The sequence below is a fragment of the Elephas maximus genome, chromosome 24, assembly GCF_024166365.1.
Source record: "Elephas maximus indicus isolate mEleMax1 chromosome 24, mEleMax1 primary haplotype, whole genome shotgun sequence".
In the NCBI taxonomy this organism is placed as follows: Eukaryota; Metazoa; Chordata; class Mammalia; order Proboscidea; family Elephantidae; genus Elephas; species Elephas maximus.
In genome coordinates, this window is record NC_064842.1 from 46,406,451 (window position 1) to 46,428,270 (window position 21,820).

General features: G+C 42.4%; 1 protein-coding gene across 1 annotated transcript in view; it reads left to right on the forward strand.

The window, feature by feature from the left end:
* The first annotated feature begins 256 nt into the window (after positions 1-256).
* LAMC1 (laminin subunit gamma 1) overlaps positions 257-21,820 on the forward strand; it is a 128,603-nt gene continuing 107,039 nt past the window's right edge. Inside the window, exon 1 of the mRNA XM_049868088.1 lies at positions 257-768. Within this exon, the coding sequence (XP_049724045.1) occupies positions 354-768 (415 nt within the window). The 5' untranslated portion in view covers positions 257-353. The remainder of the gene's footprint in view (positions 769-21,820) is intronic.

Consider the following 21,820-nt stretch of genomic DNA (forward strand, 5'->3'; position numbering starts at 1 on the left):
GCCAGACCCCACCCCACCCTGCCGACCCCACCCCCTGAGCTTCCCTCGGCGGGGGCGCGCGCTCGAGCACGCGCGAGGAAGTCGGGGGTCGGCGCGGAGAGCCGGCTGCGTCCCGGGTGGGAGAGGGAGGCGAGGAGGCGGCGCGTGGAGCAGCGGTCAGCGAGGCGCACGGTCCCCGCCAGCGGCGCCCACCGGCCCGTCTCCCCAGCGGGAGCCGCCGCCACCGCCCGCCCCAGAGTCCGGCCCCGAGGCTGCGAGGCTCGGTCCGCGGAGCGGCCTTCGGGGGACGCGGCTGGCCGAGAGGAACGCGCCCGCGCCCTTGCCTTTGCCGTTCCCAGTGCGCGGGCGGCGGCATGAGGGGCAGCGAGCGGGCCGCGCCGGCGCTGCGGGCCCGGGGGCGGCTCTGGCCGCTGCTGGCCGTGCTGGCGGCCGCCGCGGCGGGGTGCGTCCGGGCAGCCATGGACGAGTGCACGGACGAGGGCGGGCGGCCGCAGCGCTGCATGCCCGAGTTCGTCAACGCCGCCTTCAACGTGACCGTGGTGGCCACCAACACGTGCGGGGCTCCGCCCGAAGAGTACTGTGTGCAGACCGGGGTGACCGGGGTCACCAAGTCCTGTCACCTGTGCGACGCCGGGCAGCCCCACCTGCAGCACGGGGCCGCCTTCCTGACCGACTACAACAACCAGGCCGACACCACCTGGTGGCAAAGTCAGACCATGCTGGCCGGGGTGCAGTACCCCAACTCCATCAACCTCACGTTGCACCTGGGTAAGCGGTGACAGCCCTGTCCCCTACTGCTCACCAGCAGCTCAGCTCGCTGGCCGCCTCCACCCCGGCCCAGGCTGCGGGGTTCAGACAGACGTGTGCTCGCCCTCGGCTCCCCAGCTTGGGCCACGGAAGGAATTCCCTTCTCCAACTTCTGAACTACGTCTAGCTTTTTTTTTTTTTTTTTAAATACCCGGCGAGAGCCAAGATGCTCCTCGTTAGCATCTCTCTTTGCTTTCCTTGTCTCTCTAACTTAACGGGATTTTCTCGCCCTTGATTATTCACCATTTCAACTGTAGACATTTGGTCCCACTTTCTGAAGCGTTGATCAGAAACTCTCATCCCTGCCTTTCTCTCTTTTCTCGGGGCCATCACAACGCATTCTTGGATCAGAGTCAAGAAGGTCCGCCTTAAGTGCTTTTGCCTTTAAAATGTTTAAATATCTCTTTCTCCAGGGTTGAGTGTGATTGCTGTTTGCTCTGCTGAAAAAAAAAAACCAAAGAGGAAAAGGCCTAAGTTAAGGGGATTCTAAGGGGCAAATACCTTTACTTCCTGTATTGTCTGTATGCAGTTAAAACACAAATTTAGTTTTAAAGTTATTGTTCTTTAGCGCTCTGCAGCCTTAATTAAGGGCCACAAAGTTATTTCGCTGCTAATCCTCGTACAGAGAAAACAAAAGGAAGTGTCTACACTCACTGTAATTGCTAGGCACAGTTTTGTCCCTGGGCAAAAAGGCTCTCCTTACTGTCTTTTCCTTTGATTCAAAGCAAGTGTAGAAACACGCATAAGTGACCTTTTAGAAACCAGGAAAGGGATGTATTGAAAACTTTATTGTAGGGCCGTAGATAAGGATGGGCGTGTTTATCCTAAAGTATTAAAAGCCACATTTGATCTGGCCAAGTTTGTTTTTTCTTTTAATCACTGAAATATGGATACAAGCGGAAAAATTCATTATTCTGCTTAATGTGCTGGTGTGAGAAACTGGCATTTGATTTGTAGAACTGAAATCCATTGCATTTGAAGACTTGATTTTACCAGCAGCTGGTATTATTGAACTTCCAGAGAGAACAGACTGCCCCAAGCCATTCTTCTGTCAAAGCAGGGTAATTCCGTAAGGCCAATAACATTATTTGGGGACTTTTGAAAGGAACGTTTTGTAGACAAATGATTCTTTTGATCATAGTTTTGTATTTTTCTTTCCGGTGTTATCTGGTACACTACACTTATATAAGCATTGAGATTCTAGGGAAAGAATATGACTTACCAAAAGTGCTTTGAAAAGGAGTAAAATTACTGTGTGTGGAATAATTTTTTGAAAAGCATTGTTCTCCACCTTTGTAGTAAATACTGTTTTGCTTATAGATAAGTTATTAGGCAGATGGAACTTTCTGTAAATAAGTTCATAAAGTGGAACTCTGAAGCTCCCATTTTCAGAGGTTGGAGAAGTAAACTACTGAGTTCAGTTTTTCAAAGGTATAGGAAATGTATACAACCAGCAGTATCTTTGAGCAGGTGCCCTTATAAAAGACATTGCAAAAGAGGAGCTCTGTTAAGGCCTTATGTGGTGCTCTTTATTTTCTCCTAAAGGTTATACTTTTAAACTTGTCCAAAATTATTTTTGCAAGTATATCCAACCATTTTTGTTTAAGTTTTGATTTGTTGAAGTTTCTCTGTTGAATTTGGAATATCCTCCAAGTCTTACTTTGTCCCTTTTCAAATACTAACCTTTTCAAAGACAAGACATTGTCTTGATGTCTCAGAATGTCTGAGGTTCAATTGGAAATTTCTCAACAAGAATTTCTTATTTAAGTGAAGATGGGGTTGTTAGCCTCAGCCTTCTGAGTTTTCTGCTGTAGATACGATGTCGCTAACGGTTATTTGAGGTGATTGCAGAGGCAGGTAGATTACTGTGATTATTCCCCTGTTACAAAGATGGTGTAGTAGAATGAGAAAGTATCAGCCAAGTTAGTTTGCTACTTCTGAGAGGCAGATACGTATACTGTGTTAACTTTGCGTCATGGTGATTATAAGGTCAAAAGAGGTATTAGAGTTCGCCTGGTGAAGACTCCAGCCTGACCTTTTTACTCTAAAAATGTTATATGCTTGGACTTGTTTTTGCTGGAAAATTCCTCAGTTTTTGGTAATATTTTTGCTAAAAGAAGTCATAACAGTGAGCATAAAACTCTTAAGTTTAAAAAAAAAGTTATTTAGAATGTTTTTGTATATGGCACTTAACTGTAAAAACATTTACGTTAAACTTTTTTAGTCAGTTTCTAAAAACTTGAAATTATCGTACTTGTTCTTGGATTAGAAATGATGTCCTGGAAGAAGTTGTGTGTAGGGGTGGAGGGTGGGATAGAGAGGGAGGGATGTATGTAGTGGGCTTCAAATTTATTTCTCCCACTATGTTTTAATGACAGGGATATACGTATATATGTATGTTATGATCAATAATTTAGCGGGCAGGCTTTATGGCTCAGCATGTGTATTGATGTTCGGCATATTCGCCCCCTAACTCCGATTACTCCATGGGCTCTAGCTAACTAATCATTTCCCACGAATTCGAGTACCGTGACTGTTTGTGCATCTATTAAATCTCCCACCCAGTTCAGATTTCACATACCCTTAAACAAGTGACGCATGTTGTGCTTTGCCCTCACAGAGCATGTGAAGCTTGAAGTGAGCAGTGTGAAAGAACTAGGTCTGGCCGCCACTTTTCTAGCCTTCCTTTTGATGTTGAACTTCAAAGGTAGTAAGCTTTAAGATAAGCAAAATCAAATCACACTTAAGTAGTCAGAGAAACGTACATGCTTTGGCACTGATCCTACGTCATTTTTTTTTATTATAAAAATAAAGCATTTGTTATAAAAATTAAACAGTAAGCATAATGACAAGTCAATTACTTTGCCTCCAGTTGCTAAGTTCCGTGCCCTGGAGACCACTGTTCACAATTTCCTGTGTATTCCTTCCAGAAATGTTTCATGCATATACAAAATTATGTGATCATTTTAAGTGGCATCATTTTTAGCAGCAAGACACATTATTTTAGCAGGTGGCAAGTACAGATGAGATCATTGTACCATTTTCATCATTCCCTGTACAAAAGCCAGGAAAATCAGCTTTGTTTCTGAAAGCAGCTGTATCTTACACACCATATACAGTAACCCAGGGTGCAGTGTATTGTCTCATAGAATGAGTGGAAGCTGCTGTGGGAACCAGGCTGCATTTTCTGCCTGTTGTGGAGAGAAATCTCAGCCAGGCACCCTTTTCTAAGAAGTCTCTCAGTTTTGTCTTAAACTTCTGGATCTTCTCTCCCATCTTGTGTGTGGATTATTTGATTGCTGTTTAAATGTTTCGGCTTTTGTATTTTCAGTCATAATAAGTTCTATTAGTATCAGTGATAGTTGATAGTAAGATTGTAGCTGAGAATTTGCCCTTTATTAAGCAACGCTTTTTTATTAAGTTGATAATCATTGTGGATGGAAACTTGGCTGAGAGAGTCTTGATCTCGGAGGAAGGTAGCTTTCCCTCTTAGAAACAATTAGATTAAGGAAGAGAGTGCGGCTGTAAAACCAATTTAGTAAAAGTTTATGGAACTCCTAAAATTAACACTGAGACCAGATTAGTTTCCAAGCTCCTCGTAAATATTAGAAGCAAATAGTGATTCAATGATGATTTCAAACCAGCTTTTAAACTATATCTGAGTATCATCCTTGTGTGTCTAAACCAGGGTAATCGATATATAAAAATATTGCGCCTTATCCTAGTAGGCCCTCTGATGAAGTACATACTTAACATGGAGCAAACAGCAATTTTTTCCTCCCTAGACAAACCTATCTTTGCAAGGTAGGTTCTGACTGTATCAGGGAGTAGCTCGGTGACTTCACTGAGGTATTTTCACAGCCTGAGGGGACGCTATTTTAGTTTGTCTCACAAAGGCTTGATTTACATTTCACAGGTTTCAACTTGAGAAGGAGCTCTTCTCTAAAGGCCAGTGGTTGGTGAACAGTTTTATAAAGTTGCTTTTAGGCTGTTCTCCTGTTCTGTAACTCACCGGTTTTTCTGTAAATTCCTTCTCCTTTTTTTTTCTAAGGCATTCAGGAAAAAAAATACATATCAGGGAAGAAGTGTAGGCTATAAGGTTCTAAAATGCAAATTTGAAACCTCTCTCCCATCAATTTGTCATTGGCCATATTTGTGAGGGGAGATAAAGTTTGACTGTTTTCATTGTAAATCCTTTTAGGAAGTTGGGTATGCCTTTTGCTATGCACCTCTTTCCCAAATGCATACATTCTCACGTTACTGCCAAGGATTCCACAACATTCTAAAAATACCTACTAAATACATAGTGCTGTACCAGATAGAAAGCGGTAGATGATTGAGGATCCTGTCTTCAGATGCTTACACTCTGTTAAATGGAACTTGGATACTCAGTAGTATTTCCATTACAAAATATACCAAGAATGTATATTTTACAGTTCATATAGCCTCCAGCTTCTCACTGATTCGATTTTTTTTACAACTTAGTGAAGGCGAAGACACTTCTACAGATGGGGATCTTGAGGTTGTGATTTGCCCAAAGCCATGGTGAGGATAGATCTTTGACTCCTGGTCTGCTGTACTAGCTGCTGCTGCTCTTAACTTCTCTAGCAAATCTCTCAAAAGAATGGCTCGTTTATCCCAGGGCAACATTATAATAAAAGTTGATGTACACACTGATTCTGAGATAACAGACTCCCTTGGTTTTCCTCTGTCTGCTCCTTTTGTTCCTGGATTCCTCTCTTTTCAAGCTATATACGCTCCCTGAATGAATTTATCTTAATCTAAAGCTTCATTTACTGTCTGTACATTGATCAATTTTAAATTTGTATCTCTCCAGACCTAAAGACTTGTTTGTCCTGTCGAGTCAGTTCCAACCCATAGTGACCCTGTGTACAACAGCACAAAACACTGCCTGGTCCTACACCATCCTCATAATCATTGTGATGCTTGAGCCCATTGTTGCAGCCACTGTGTCAATCCATCTTGTTGAGGGCCTTATTTTCTTTTGGTGACCCTCTACTTCATCGGGAGCCCTGGTGGTACAGTGGTTAAGAGTTTGGCTGCTAACCACAAGGTCAGCAGTTCAGATCTACTGGCTGCTCCATGGAAACCCCATGGGGCAGTTCTCTTCTGTCCTGTAGGGTTGTTGTCAGTTGGAATCAACTTGATGGCAATGGGTTTGGTTTGGTTTCATTTTCTACTTTACCAACCATGATGTCCTTTTCTAGGGACTGGTCCCTCCTGGTAATATGTCCAAAGTACATTGAGACGAAGTCTCACCATCCTCACTTCTAAGGAGCATTCTGGCCATACTTCTTCCCAGATAGATTTGTTCGTTCTTCTGGCAGTCCATGGTATGTTCAGTGTTCTTTACCAACACCATAATTCAAAGGCATCAATTCTTCTTCGGTCTTCTTTATTCGTTGTCCAGCTTTTGCATGCATATGCAAACAAAAAAAAACCAAACCCAGTGCCTTGGAGTCGATTCCGACTCATAGCGACCCTACATGACAGAGTAGAACTGCCCCATAGAGTTTCCAAGGAGCGCCTGGCGGATTTGAACTGCTGACCCTTTGGTTCGCAGTTGTAGCACTTAACCACTATGCCACCAGGGTTATGAGATGATTGAAAATACCATGGTTTGGGTTAGGCAAGGAGCCCTGGTGGCTGCTAACTGAAAGGTCTGGCAGTTTGAACCCATGAGCCACTCCGAGGGAGAAAGATGTGGCAGGCTGCTTCTGTAAAGATTTCAGCCTTGGAAATCATATGGGGCAGTTCTGTTCTGTCATACAGGGTTAGTATGAGTCAGAATCAACTCAACAGCAAGGGGTTTGGGTTTTGGGTCAGGTGCACCTTAGTCTTCAAAGTGACGTCTTTGCTTTTTTACACTTTAAAAGAGGTCTTTTGCAGCAATACGTCCTTTGATTTTTGACTGCTGCTTCCATGGTCATTGATTGTGGATCCAAGAAAAATGAAATCCTTGACGACTTCAATATTTTCTCCATTTATCATGATGTCGCTTATTGGTCCAGTTGTGAGGAGTTTTATTTTCTTTATGTTGAGGTATAATCCATACTGAAAGCTGTAGTCCATATGTTCAGTTGGGATATCCAGGGACCATTCCAAGATGAAATTCATTCCTCATCCTCTCACCAAACCCAAAGATGTTTTGTATTCCCTATCTCAATGGCAGAGTCCGTGGGTGGTGTACATGGTTAACACACGTGTCTGTTAACCCAAAAGTTGGAGGTTGAAATCCACCCAGATGCGCCTCAGAAAAAGACCTGGTGATCTACTGAAAAATCAGTCATTGAAAACCTTGTGGAGCACAGTTCTACTCTGACAGACATAGGTTTGCTATGAGTCAGAGTTGACAGCAACTGGATTTATCTCAGGGGCCCTATGGTCAAACACCGTGGCTCCTAACTACTTCTCCCAAGCCTCCGTTCAGAGATAACAATGCTTGCTAGACTCTCTTCAGTAAAGATGACTCTGGCAAGCAGAGGATCCCTTGCGATGAGGGGGGTCATTTCTGGGCAGGCTCTAATTTCACCCCTCTCTTTCCCGCCCATCCTCCTATATTCTGTCCAAGACTCCACTCCTACCTCCAGCTATGTCTCTCAAACCCTCATCTTTTTCTCCACCCTCTTTGCCTCTACCTTAATGTAGATCCCCGTTGAATTTCGCCAGGATTACTGCAACAAGGGCTTGGCTGCTAACCGAAAGGTTGGTCGTTTTAACCCACCCGCTGGCTCTGTAGGAGAAAGACCTAGTAATCTGCTAATGTAAAGATTACAGCCTCGAAAACCCTATAGAGCAGTTCTGCTCTGTCACATGGGGTTGCTATGAGTTGAATTAAAGTCGAAGGCACCTAACGACAACAAGGAGGTGCAACAACCTCCTAGCTGGTGGTCTTTCTGCCACCAGTTTTATCCCTTATTTTCAGGTAGCCACACTGCAGGCTGAGTAATGGTTCTAAAAATGCAAATATGTTATTTTCAAGATAAAAATTCTACAGTGGTTTCTCAAGTCTTCAGGATAAAGCCCAAACTCCTTGGGGTGGTATACAAGGGCCTTTCTGATCTGGACCTTTTTAACCTCTAGGCTTCTCTTTTGCCAGTTCACCCCTCAAAGGGTTGCTGCTTCGGTTTGGAACATTTCTCCTAGGTGTCACCACCTTTAGGAATTTTCCTTATTTTTCTCTCTGTCCTTCCCACCTACCCTGTAAGCTGAATCAGGTGCCCCACTCACCCCACCCTGTAAGTCTCTATTTTAGCACCTATCACATGGAGTTGTCTGTTCCTTGTCTGTCTCCACCTCTAGACTGTAAAGTCTTTGCAGGCAGGGGTAAGGGCTTAGTCATCTTTAAATTCAGTTTAATATAGCTTAGTGGTTGCCTTGGAGTCTGTTCTGTACCTGACGTGTGTCAGAGTAGAACTGTGCTCCATAGGATTTTCTAGCATTTGTTAATTGCTTGTTCCACTTAAGGCACCGTGCCAATTCCTGGGTGTATATAAAAATGCAGAGGATGTTATCCCTGACCTTTTGAAGTTGCGGTCTAAACGGGGAGACCAAGGCCTCTAGACTGGGGGTTGGCAAATTACGGCCTGCTGGCGAAGTCCAGGGCTGCCACCTGTTTTTGTATGGCTCCTGAGCTAAGAATGGCTTTTACATTGTTAAATGGTTGAAAAAAAATAAGGTTATTTTGTGACACGTGAAAGTTACGTGCAATTCAAATTTTAGCATCTATAAATAAGGTTTTATTGAAATCTAGCCACACCTACTTGTTAATGTTATTGTCCATGGCTGCTTTCACACTGAAAGGCAGAGTTGGGTAAGTTTGACAGAGTTTAAATGGCTCACAAAGCCTAAAATATTTACCATCTGGTGTCCTGTAGAAAGTTTGGTGACTTCTACTCTAGACCAGTAAATTCAATGCTATATAATTAGTTCTAAGTGAGAGGAACAGCACAAAGAAGACTCACTTAACTTTCCAGTTGGATGGAGGATGGAGGCTTTGTATTCCGAGTACTTAGCAATGTGTTTGGCGTTTAATATGTGTTCAGTAACTATGTGTGGGGGTCCTGGGTGGTACAGATGGTTAATGTGCTTGACTGTTAACTGAAAGGTTGGTGGTTTGAGTCCACCCAGAATTACCTAGGAAGAAAGGTGTCATAGATTGAATTATGTCCCCCTGAAAATGTGTGTGTCAATTGGGCTGGGCCATGATTCCCGGTATTGTGTGATTTTCCTATATGTTGTAAATCCTGCCTCTATGATGTTAATGAGGGAGGATGGGTGGCAGTTGTGTTAGTGAGGCAGGACTCAGGATTAGATTGTGTCTCGAGGCAATCTCTTGATATATAAAAGTGAGGCAGGACTCAGGATTAGATTGTGTCTCGAGGCAATCTCTTGATATATAAAAGATAAAAGCAAGCAGAGAGACAGGGAGACCTCAAACCGCAAAGAAAGCAGTGCCGGGAGCAGAAAGTATCCTTCGGACTTGGGGTCCCTGTGCCTGGGAAGCTCCTTGACCAGGGGAAGATTGATGAGAAGGCCAACATAGAGAGAAAGCCTTCCCCTGGTGCTAACACCCTGAAATTTGGACTTTTAGCCGACCTTACTGTGAGAAAATGAACTTCGCTTTGTTAAAGCCGTTTGCTTGTATTATTTCTGTTATATAGCAGCACTAGATGATTAAGATAAAAAGCCTGGTGATCTGCTTCCAAAAATCAGCCATTGAATGGAGCACAGTTGTACTCTGATACACTGGGGGTCGCAGTGAGACGAAGTCAACTTGAGGGCAACTTGTCTCATCTAACTATAAAAAAAAACAAAACAAAACTATACGAATTAGTAAATGAATGCCTGAGTTATAAAAAGTCCCCAGAACGTTGCACATTAAATTCTTCTGAGCAGTACACTTTGAGCCCGTGTTTTTACCAGTGTCTTCTCTCCATTTCATGAGCTGTAGGCCGTTGTAATAACTAAAAATGTGGTATATGGTGGTTTTATTTCTGTACCTTTGAAAAAAGTGATATGGAATTGAAAAATTTATGACTGTCCTTTTCTGGGTAAGAATTCAGACTTGTATAGGATTTGAAGTCAGCCCAGATAAATTGTTATGAGAAAGGGTTATCTGCTGAGATGTGAGTCTCACCTGTGCATATGCATTCCTGAAATACTAATGTTAATACTGTGGGCTTTTGAGAAACGTAAGCAAATTTTATGTAAAAACGTATATTCACATGCTCCATTGTTGAAGTAGACTTCTGTAGGGGATTATTAAGCATTTGAAGGGAAAAGGTTATAATGAAGCATCTTATTTGCTTATTGTGTATGGCGTCATCTGTACTGTATTTAGTTCTTCGTGTAGAATTAGAAGACAGGCATACTGGGGTGCCCTCCCTTCCGAAGAGTGAGACACCGTAACTGAAGAGTGCAGTGCAGTGCACCGTGTCCCACATGTAAGTGGTTAGGGAGAGGAACAGGATCACGTGTCTGCCCTAGGCCAACAGATGCTTCTTTACTTGGTCCTTGTTTTCAGCTGTACATAATTGATAGCTCTGCTGCTGTTCTGTTTTGGTTTTAGGGAAAAGTGTCAAAGTTTAAACAGAGCTGTTTGTTTATTTTTACTGCCCAGAATTCCTGAGAAGATTTATTTAAAATAAGGGATTAATTTGTCTCTTATCTTAAATGGTCCATTTCAAAGGGTAAAATTTCAGGGGGATTGTGTGCTGCTTCTGTTATCTTGCTGTGGTTTCCCTTGATTTAGGACTTGTTAGTCTTGTTGAGATTAGCAAGCATCTCCTTTTTTGCAAAGTGATAAAGGTAGATGCTTGCTCATTTGGGCCTAAAATTGACAGTAGCTCATAGGGGCTACCAGAAAACTCCTTTATAGAAATATGCCAGACAGTGGTGACTCTAAATTAAATTTATCCGCTTTTCTTTCCATGGGCTCTTCCAGGGGGCCAGCAGCCCAGCCACCCTGGTGCTCTTGCAGCTACATATTCATGAAATAAAATAAAACAGACTTATCTCTTCCTTAGACAATGGCGCTCTTAGATCTCTTGTGGGAGGAGAACCTTGTGGTGAGGCTGGGCAATGAATTAGGCAGTTTACATGATTTGTTTTAAAACTTTTAGAACCATGTTCCCTCTACTCTCTTCTTTTACTCTGTTTCCAGCTGTGTGACTGCTTCCTGTGGAACTGAAGGCAACTTTGGATTTTGGTTATATGACCTTATTTGGAGTTTTGTTATTTTATCTCCTTTTTGTTTTGAAAGTTGGTGGAATCACTAATCCAAAGTCAACCACCTTCAGTTTTTTAATGTCTTGAATTTGGTACATGGTTTTGAATAGAGTAGGGCTTCAGAAACTTTATGGTAAATCACTGTATAAGGGACGGTTTCTGCTAAACAGATTGAAGGACCACCTCCATGAATATAGAGATACCTGCCATTGTTTTCAGAGACATGGTCAAGGACCAGTCTTTTTCCCCTTTTATCATTCTGATTTTGTGATCTGTATCTTGACCTAGGCAGAGGTTACGTAGACATATACTTATGTAAAAATTCAGAGCTATCATTAATATTTGCACTTCTTTGCATATAAATTCTGCTTCAAATTTAAAAAGGAGCTTTTCAACTGATTATAATAAAAAATATAGGTTATTGTGTTTTTTGGCATGAAATCAGCTCGAGAGCACAAAATCTGAGGCTTAATCCTCTAAGATATATTTTTCTTACCTTCTTTCTACTCTTTTCCAGCAATTGCTGGCCAAAACCCAAACCCACTGCCATCGAGTCAATTCTGACTCATAGCGACCCTATAGGACAGAGTAGAATTGCCCCACAGAGTTTCCGAGTGCCTGGTGGATTTGAACTGCCGGCCTCTTGGTTAGCAGCTGTAGCACTTGACCACTGCGCCGCCAGGGTTTCCCAATTGCTGGCATTACGTAATAAACCCCAAACCAAACCTAATCCTGTGGAGTTGAGTTGATTCCAATTCGTAGGGCCCCATAGGACAGACTAGCACTGTTCCCTAGGCTTACATCTTTACAGAAGCAGACTGCCACATCTTTCTCCTGCAGATCGGCCGGCCAGTGGGTTCCAACTGCCAACCTTTTGGTTAGCAGCCAAGTGCTTTAACTACTGTGCCACCAGGGCTTCTGCATTACATGGTAGGCATTAACATTTATTGGGTGAATAAACAAGTAGGTGAGCCCGCCGATTTTCATCGAGATATCATCTGATTTTCACTGAAGTGTCTGCAGAGTATGTTCAGAAAAGCATTTTGGGTGAGCTTCGTGGGAAGCCTCAGGAAGTGGAGTACGCCGGAAGAGCCGTAGCCTTTGCTCCGCTTGCCTCACTTTAAGCAGGTAAAGGTTTTGGTTGATGCTTCATGGTTTGAAATGGCAAAATGGTTAAGTTTGTGGTTTTTGCTGCAGTTTTAGAGAAGTCTCTAAGAACATTCCCGCTTGGCACGTGTTTCGGTCGTATATAACTAGCTGTTTAATTTCTATGATGAAAACTAAACGTTCCACAAATTACTTACAACATATAATGTGAAGACCACATGTCCATTCCTTGTACATGTGCCACATAGTGGCTTCCTCTCATCAGTCCTTTCAGAAATAATAAGCCCGAAGCTTGAATTGTGTGGCTTCCTTTGACAGCTTTATGAAACTCTGAAAAATATTTTCAGCTAAGTGAAAATATCTACTCACTGTGAGCTTATTGGATTGTGGTTGTAATTAGTGGACTAAGGTCTTATGTAAAGGAGACAGCTGGTAAGAAAACTCACCATGTATGGGCATTGTAATATGGGATGTGTGGGTTACAATAGATGTCGAAGACACTTTTTTATCCTTTGGAGGAGATAACTAAATATTCATGTAGAAAATCAACGGGGGAATATAAACACGGTAAAAATAACCCAGTTGAAATATTTTAAAGTGTTGAGGTATACTTTGAACAGTGTGGATTGAAGTCAGCCAGGGAAAGCTTCTTGGGTCTTGAAGAAAAGTAATGGACATGAATGGAAGACTTTCCAGAAAGGGTGATTTGTTTGAATAAAGATCTAAAAGTCGCCAGGAAACGGTGGAGGCACTGTTTGCCCTTCATGGAGTAATGGGACATGTTGGAAGAGTTCTGGGTAGATGAGGATCTTAGCCTGGGTGACAAAAGAAAATAAATTGTCTTTTGTTGACTGCCTCCTGGTTACCTCTTGGCATCCTTAAATCAATCTTGAGAACTATTACTGACTCCTGTGGGATAGTAATATGACTAGTGACTGCTGAGGTTGCACAGGCCGAGTTTATGTTGGAATCCTCACCTGTCGTGGTACGTAGACTGTGCCCTTGCAGCTCTGCCATTGTAGATTGGCCCTGATAAGTGATAGAGAACGATAGACAAACCTTTAGTTGTTGAGTGAAATGAAAGTATAGTAAAACCAAGAACAAAGCCCGATTTTTGATAGCTGCTTGATGAGCTCTAGATTTGGATCGCTTCTCTTAAAAAGGACTTTTGAATACGTTTGTGAAGGACAGAGAGTTGTTGGCAATGGAGAAGTTTAGGTCTTGGGTACTTATACTATTTGTATGCTATTGTGCTGTTAATGCTTCTAGGAATTTCCAAGGAATTTATTGAATTTCAGAATGAGGTTCTGGGATTTATCAGTGTCTGCTGATAGGAAAAGGGCACCATACGCCGTTTCCTGCAAGGGTGCTCAGTGCTTTATTTTATACAGGGGAATGCCATCTTATCTCCTTTCTACCTTGTCCATGATTCCTTTCTGGTAGTTGAGAATTGCAGTTTTGTTCAATTGCTTACTTTATCTGACATCATTGAAGATAAGGCTGTCTGATAGGTCTGAGGGTTCTGTGTTTTTTCCCTCTTCTCCAAGTAGTGGTTCAGTTTGTCACCTTCTCTGTGGGACACCTGGGTTCCATTCCTGCCAGTGTACCTCATGCACAGCCACCACCTGTTTTTCAGTGGAGGCTTGCCAGTGTTGCTGTGATGGTTGTCAGGTTTCAGCGGAGCTCCCAGACTAAGATGGGTTAGGAAAAAGGCCTGATGATCTGCTTCCAAAAATCAGCCAGTGAAAACCCTATGGCTCACACTGGTCTGACCTGCAACCGATTTTTGGAGTGGTTGGTTGGTGCAGGACTGGGCAGCGTTTTGTTCATTGTACATGGGGTTGCATGGGGTAGGCACAGACTTGACTCAATGGCAAACCGATTGCTGTCAAATCAATTTCGACTCATAGTGACCTTATCAGGACAGAGTAGAACCGCCCCATGTTGTTTCCAAGGCCGTAGTCTTTAGGGGAGCATACTGCCACATCTTTCTCCCGTGGATCAGCTAATGGGTTGGAACCACCAGCCTTTCTGTTAGCAGCCAAGCATTTAATCACTGTGCCACCGTGGCTCCTGACTCAATGGCAGCTAGCAACAAAATTCTCCAAGTGAATTCTTTTCTGTCGTTGTTGCTCATGTGCTGATTGAGTAAGTCTGGAGTACGTGCTACGGCTGCTAACCGAAGGGTCGGCAATTCGAATCTGCCAGGCACGCCTTGGAAACTCTTTGAGTGGGAATCGACTTGATGGCACTGGGTTTGGTTTTTGGTTTTGGAGCACCTTTTATTGGTTGGTGGATAGATCAACTACTGTGGTCCCAGGAGTTTTCTTCCATCTTTCAGGCTCAGGAGTGATGCCATTCACCTTGATTTCTCTGTACGTGAATTTGTAAATCTATTAGTTTATGTATCTATATTAAAAAAAAATACAATGCCATCAAGTCGATTCTGACTCATAGTGACCCGATGGGACAGAGTAGAGCTGCCCCATAGGGTTTCCAAGGAGCGTGTAGGTGGATTCAAACGGCTGATCTTTTTGGTTAGTAGCCATAGCATTTAACCACCATGCCACCAGGGTTTCCATATATCTATATACATAGTTTTAACCCCATAGTTTTCCTGGAACATTGCTGAGGTTCAATCAGGGACTTTTAAATACCTGAAAAGAATTTTTTTTTTTCCTTTTTTGCTTTATTTTTGAAGAAAGGGTCATAGTTCCCACTTAAGTACCATGTATTTTATGCTGTACCCCACCTACCTACCACCAACATCCAAGGTTTGGTCTTACTACTCTACCCTTTAGGAAAAAAAGTCAAAGACCTTCTTCCTAAAACTTCACAGGTATGTTTGTTGACTGATTATCATTGAATCTGCTTTCTATGGAAACCTGCTTAGCACTGATTGTATGTATTTTCGTGACACTTGTGGTTACATCATCACTTAGACTCTGATGTTTTTAATGCTGGTGCGTAGTTTCCTTACGTGGAGGTTGGGTGTGGTGGCACCCGTTGCTACACTGGAAGGGCAGAGTGTTGAGTTTAATAGCCCCCCCCCCTTTTTTTTTTGCCAGTTGGTAAAATACAGAAGTGTATTTTGCAGGGCTTTTCTGTCAGCTTTCTTAAAAGGGATCAAAAGGGTCCTATCCATTTCCAAAAGAAGAGCTTCACAGTTTTTGAAAAGAGGTAGTGACAGCATGATGTAAGTTAGTTGAGCAGCTATTTTGAGCTTTCTATTCATTGCCTAAGTAACTCTGGTGGCACAGAAGTTAAGCACTGGTTGACGGTTTGAACCCACCCAGTGGCTCTGTGGGAGAAAGACCTGGTGATCTGTTCCCATAAAGATTACAGCCTAGAAAACCCTATGGGGCAGTTCTACTCTGTCACATGAGGTCCATCCCAGAAACCCAATGCTGTCGAGTCGATTCTGACTCATAGCGACCCTATAGGACAGGCAGAACCACCCTGTAGAGTTTCCAGGGAGCGCCTAACAGATTCGAACTGCTGACTTCTTGGTTAACAGCCGACCTCTTGGTTAACAGCTGTAGCACTTAACCAGTATGCCACCAGGGTTTCCTCATAGGGTCCATAGGAATCGAAAATCTACTCGACGGCGTCTATCAACAACCACATTCGCAGGCTAGAGTTCCTGGGTGGTACAAATGGTTTGCTATTGACTACTAACCTAAAGGTTGTTGGTTCAAATTCACCAGTGCTGTGGAAGAAAGGCTGGCAATCTGCTTCTGCAAAGATTACAGCCAGGAAAACTCTGAAGCAGTTCTACTCTGTAACATATGGGGTCGCCATGAGTTGGAATCGACTTGACAGTGACGGGTTTGATTTTGGTTTTATTCATTGGCCAGGGACTGGAAAGTTAACGTTTTTCTGCTCTGGCAGCAAAATCCTGATTAGAGGCAGGAATGGTCTGCCTAGATGGTCCCAGAATTCATGATAATCATATTAGCAAAAACTGTTATGGAATAAGTTACAGTAATTTGGCAATGTAAGATAGATGCAGAGATGGGTTTTTGTTTCAGTGAACTTTCTGATTCTCTCTCCCTCATAATAGTTAGACCCTTATTTCTCTGGAATATTGGTGTACAGTGGATTTTTCAGTGTGTGGTTAACCAGAATAATAAGAATTATGATATTTTGGAGTTGGAAAGAAACTTAGGAGAGTTTAAGCTGTAAAAATGTGTTTTAGGGATGGGTTCTGGTTTAATATATTTGATATTTTACCAAAGACGTTAAGGGTAGTTGCCTCGGTTTGAGCAGTTTATCTGTACGCTTGTTTTTCAGTGCTGCTGTTGCATCACAGTGCTTCCCGCTTGACGTGTACCGTATTCTGAAAGGGCCGGTGATTTTTCCTGTTGTTTTGGTATCACTAAATTTTTTGATGGTGGTTTTTAATAAAAGGTCATGATCTAAAAGAACCGAGCATCCTGAAAATTTCATTGGAATTGTGCATCCTTTTTGAAGGCGGGAAGATGCAAGGAACTAAGGGGAAAAGGTTAGAAACCAAGAGAGCAACTGTATACTTTAATTTCTTTGGGCATGTGATTGATTGCCTGTTCATGGGAAAAGGGTTATTCTGCAGGGCTGAGTGTCTAGGATTAACTTTTAGAACAGCTCTGTACATAGGTTTGAATTTATAGTGAGTGTTTTAAATAAGTTCATGGGATAGAAAGTCTGTTGGAGGTGAAATTCTTTGAACTTACTACAGATTATGAAGGTTTATGGGAACATCTGTAATGCAGCTGTAATGAGATTTGTTTACTTTATCTGGATTGCCTTAGAGGCTCAAGCTGGTTTGTTTACTGCTGTTTTCAGCACTTTTGCCACATGCCAAGAAAGGTTAGCCTCGACTCCTGGACTTAGGGATTTTTCATTTTTGTGCCCCTTCTAATAAGGCTTAGGCTTTAAGCTTATGTCTGCTTTAGAGCTCTCATGTCCTGGCACAAGACATGGGTGGCGAATCTGGTATATCACGATGAGACTGATTTGGAAACTAACATACTTTCCAGATGTTTGGAGAATGTTGACTTGTTTTCTATTGCTGATTTTTGTCTATTCTTATATCTTTGCTTTTCTGTCTTTTTACTTTTCTAACCCCTTGCAGAGGGACAATCTGCTTTTGTATTGGAAAGTTAAATAGATACCAAATTTTTAATGAAATCTTTGAGTTGACGTTGATATTTCTATGAGAGAAAGGAGAGGCAACTTTGTTCCCTGAGGAAGAGTGTTGGAAAGGGTGGTGCTGGGAGTGGGAGATTGTGTAGAAGTAACTAAAAATAGATTGTTCACATCTAGTGATTTTCGCTTATTAAATGGACCACTAATGCTCTGAATCAGCAGGCTTTTAATAGTGCCTGACTAAATAGACCTTGTTGTTGAAATTCACAGCATTGCCTAGATCCCTGCTGTCTTTTTGTCCCCCGTGCTAACACACAGCTGTTTTGTTCATACATCATTTTGTGTTCAACTGCCTGGTTACTTCCTCAGGTCCCTTTTATGATGAATAATGGACACATGGGAATTTGAACACCCAAGTGTGTGGTTATTCAAACAGGAAGCCTGAAGGAAGTGTGCTAACCTTGTCAGAGGAACAAAAGATGGAACTGGAAAGGCCATTGATGATTTTAGGCTTAAAACATCTGCAGGGAAACATGGGACAACTTCTGAGACACAGGCATTCCGCACTTACACATGGGAGGGCTTATTTGGAACTGGTCCCACTTTTTAAAAGCTTGGGATGTAGTTCCCAAGTCAGTCCGTAATTGCCTCTTTAAGCCTTAATTCATAAACTAGAAATGGAGGCAGAAAAAAAAAAAAAAAAAGATGTAATGTGGCATCATTGGTGTTTAAAACAGGAAAGAGGCTGTATGTCGTCTTAGGGAAGGAGGTGCAGCAACTCTTTCTTACTGAAGGTAACAATGAGGTTGTACCCAGGGACAAGCAGATAGGTGGGACTCAACAGAGGCTGTTAGGGCTGAAGGATTGGGGCAAATGATGGTTTATGGAGAGCCTTTGATTACTGAGCATGTTCCTGGGGCAGAACACTGAGGGGATACGAGATAAAGAAGAATGTGGGTCGCACGTGAAGAGAATGCAGTGTACTGGGAGAGCAGGAATGTGTTTATCAACAAACATACTCTGAGACAAAACATGAAGTACATAAGATAAAGATAAAAGTTCCATGGGACTGCAGAGGAAATCCGATTATATAGCTGATCAAGATAAATGGCTTCCCAGAACATGTAACTGGCAGCCTTTAAGATTCCCACCGACCTTGAGATTCTTTGATTAGATGGTACAGGACTTGTCAGAACTAGTCAAATATATTCTGTTTTTAGATTAAAAATTTGAAATTAAATCTGAAAGTTAAACAGGGGGGGAGCTCTGGGATGCCAGTGGCACATATTAAGAAGGGTGATGCAAATGGTAAAGAAAAGAATACGTTCTTGGACTTGACTAATGGAAGCAATTGTCTTCAAATTAAAGGAGTAGTGGTTACTGCGCTCCTTGTATTCCTCTGCCCTTAGTTCCAGCCATGTTAAACTGCTTGTGTGCGTGCGGTTCCCACAACATGTGTACCGCGTCTTTTCTTGACTCCGTACCTTTTGTATTTTGTTTTTGCTGGACTACCTCCTAATCATCCTTCAGAACTCATTGCAAATTTCACCTTCCTCCAGGAAGACTTTGCTGATTTCTAGCTCCCTCCCACCCTTCCTTAATACTTGCCACTATGTTTGATGCTCATTCATCCATTTTTAAATTATATAAACATGTTGCATGCCTATGATGTGAGAGCATGTGTTAATTTTCTGTTTCACCCTTAGACTGAGTTCATCAAAGATAAGACGAATTCATTGATTTCGTAATTCCTTCATGTAACAAATATTTATTGAGTGCCTGTTATGTAAAAGGCTCTGCAAAGTGCTGGAGACGAGGTAGAGAAGAAGACTTAAAGCTTAGGTTCTGGGTGAAAAGTAGGCAGTACAGGGGACCAGGCCCAGGGAGGGTTTCATTGTCTGCCCTCCTTCCCCTGCCCCTGCCTTCCGTTTGGCTTCTGTGAAACCTCACGGCACTGCACCACACCGCACGGCACCACTGCCGTGGAGTCAACTCTGACTCATAGCAACCCCATACGACAGAGTAGAGCTGCCCCCATGGAGTTTCCAAGGGGCGCCCGGTAGATTTGAACTGGTGACCTTTTGGTTAGCAGCTGTAGCTCTTAACCACTACGCCACCAGGCTGTATTCCTAGCATATAGCATAATACCTTTATATAGTAGGTGCTCGAAAAGCTTTGCCGAATGAATGAATTCCTGTTCCAGTGAAGTTAAGGCCAGTGTGCAGATGAGGGAAAGGAATGGAAATTTTGTTTAGACTTTCCCAAGATGGAGTTTTCCTTTTATATAGGGTTATTGAAATTGGACGGGTAAAATGGGATGGATAGTAGGTACGTGGTGTAGCTTACTCACTAGATCTGTAAGGTAAAGACTAAGTCTCGGTAGCAGAAAATCCCATGGACACAAGTAGTTTAAAAAACGATTGAAGCTGGTTTCTCTTTCATGCAGTAGTCTTGGGGCAGGTGGCTCGGGGAAGCGGGAAAGCTTTGCACCACATAGACGTTCTGGGACTCAGGTCCTTTCATTTTAATAATCTGCTGTCCCTTATGGTGTTGTCCTTGTGTGCATGGTTGAAGGTGGTGATAGGCGCCTATGTGTTCCAAATGGGAAGGTGCTGTGTGTCTAATTCTTAAGACTCAGACCCGGAAGTGGCGCACATCATTTCCATCACCTGCTGTTGGAGAGAACGTAGTCACGTGGCCACCTCATATACACAGTGGAGGCTGGGAAGTGTAGTCTGACTTGGCAACCTGTGCCCCATCACAACTCCAGTGCAGTAATGGGGAGAACTGATGCCGGCGGACAGCTTTGCCGTGCCAGCACTACCACTTCTGGTGGTGTACTTGTCAACTGCTGAGCTACAGAATCCTATTTCTCCCAAGTTTTGGTCTTCCTGGAGAGCCTTCTTCAGGGTATGCCATTCTGTGGCCAGCAGTTTTAGGAAATAAATCTAGAAAAAACAGCGCATTCTCTCTGTGGACTCTCACAACCCCTAGCTGTTCAGGAGAAGCGCCTCTGGAGAAAAGCGGTGCATGTGCAGTGTGCTCTTCTCAGTGTGCCGCTTTCCCTCCCGCCTTTGAAGAATCCGTTTTATTCCGTGACTTCACCCTAGTTTTTGTTCTCTTGGCCGTCTAGGGGCTGAGATCTCCCTGTATTGGTGTTGAGCACTTACATGAACGGGTGGGCCCCTATCAGATCCATCTAGGAGGAGCACCTCCCACAGAGGATCCTTGTGTTGATTGACTTGGCAGTACTAATTACGTGCACCGTCAGCTATTGCAGATAAGTAAGAGCTTTTTAAAAAATCCAGATGTGCTTTAGAAATGAGAGTTCCAGACGTGATCCAACAGTGCTAATTGCTTGTACTGCCCACTGGTCACTTGAACATACAGTCTTGTTCTGGGATCTTTTTTAACTGTTTAACTTTTTCTTCAGTGTGAGCTCATTGAGGGCAGGAATCGTGTTCTAACCATTAATTAGGTTAGCAAATCAGAGCAGTGTTTTTTTTTTTTTTTGATTGCTTGTTTTACTTGGGAAATCATAGTAAATTTAGTAAAATGAGTATATACAACAAAAAACAAAACAAAACCCAAACCTGTTGCCATCAAGTCGATTCTGACTCCAAAATATAGTAAAATGAGTATATACAACAAAAAACAAAACAAAACCCAAACCTGTTGCCATCAAGTCGATTCTGACTCATAGCATATCTATACCCCCTAATCAAACACTTTAATACTTCCACGGTGAAATGCATTCACACTCAATAAGGTTAAAGGCTAAATGTAGCCTCACATTATTTTAGGCCATGTTTTATTGTCAGGTATTATGAAAGTCTTCTGTTATTTAGAACTTCTTGAATTCTGAATCACAGATAAGGGATCATGGACTTGTGTTTGCTTATACAAGTTATACCACTTCTACAGATGATGGTGATAAACCTACTGTATAAAAATTTGGTACATAACAAACATTTGGTAAATTGGTTATCATCTAACTAAATGAATACATTCATTTAATAGGAAGTTATTTCACTGAAAAGATGAATTGTAACAGACTTGGTCTAAGACCTTATAGGTAGATGAGTTATTAAACTATATTAACTATATTTAGCACTACAAATAGGGCATTACATCAGTGTTTAAAAGAAGAAAAGAAATAGTGTTTGCATTCTCATGGAAAATTACCTATTTTAAAAGTATTTGCATTCCTTTGTGGACATTAGTTCATTTTGTTTGTTTTTGCTTGATTGATTTTTATAAAAATAAGCCAGTTTTCTCTTGAAAGCCTGTGCATAGTTTTGTTAGGAACTTGGCTGTGTTAAAGCCATTTCATTTGAGATACTTTTTGAGTTGGAGGTTGATTTTGTTGTTGTTTTTTTTCTCAGAAGCAGATTATTTTTGGTGGTGTCTGTGTCCTTAGTCTCCCCACACTTTATCCATCCCCCTATCTACCTAATTACCACAGCCGTTTTTCTTTCTGTCCAGTTGCTTTCAATCGGTAGTAAATCAATGTCTCTGGGAATCTTTA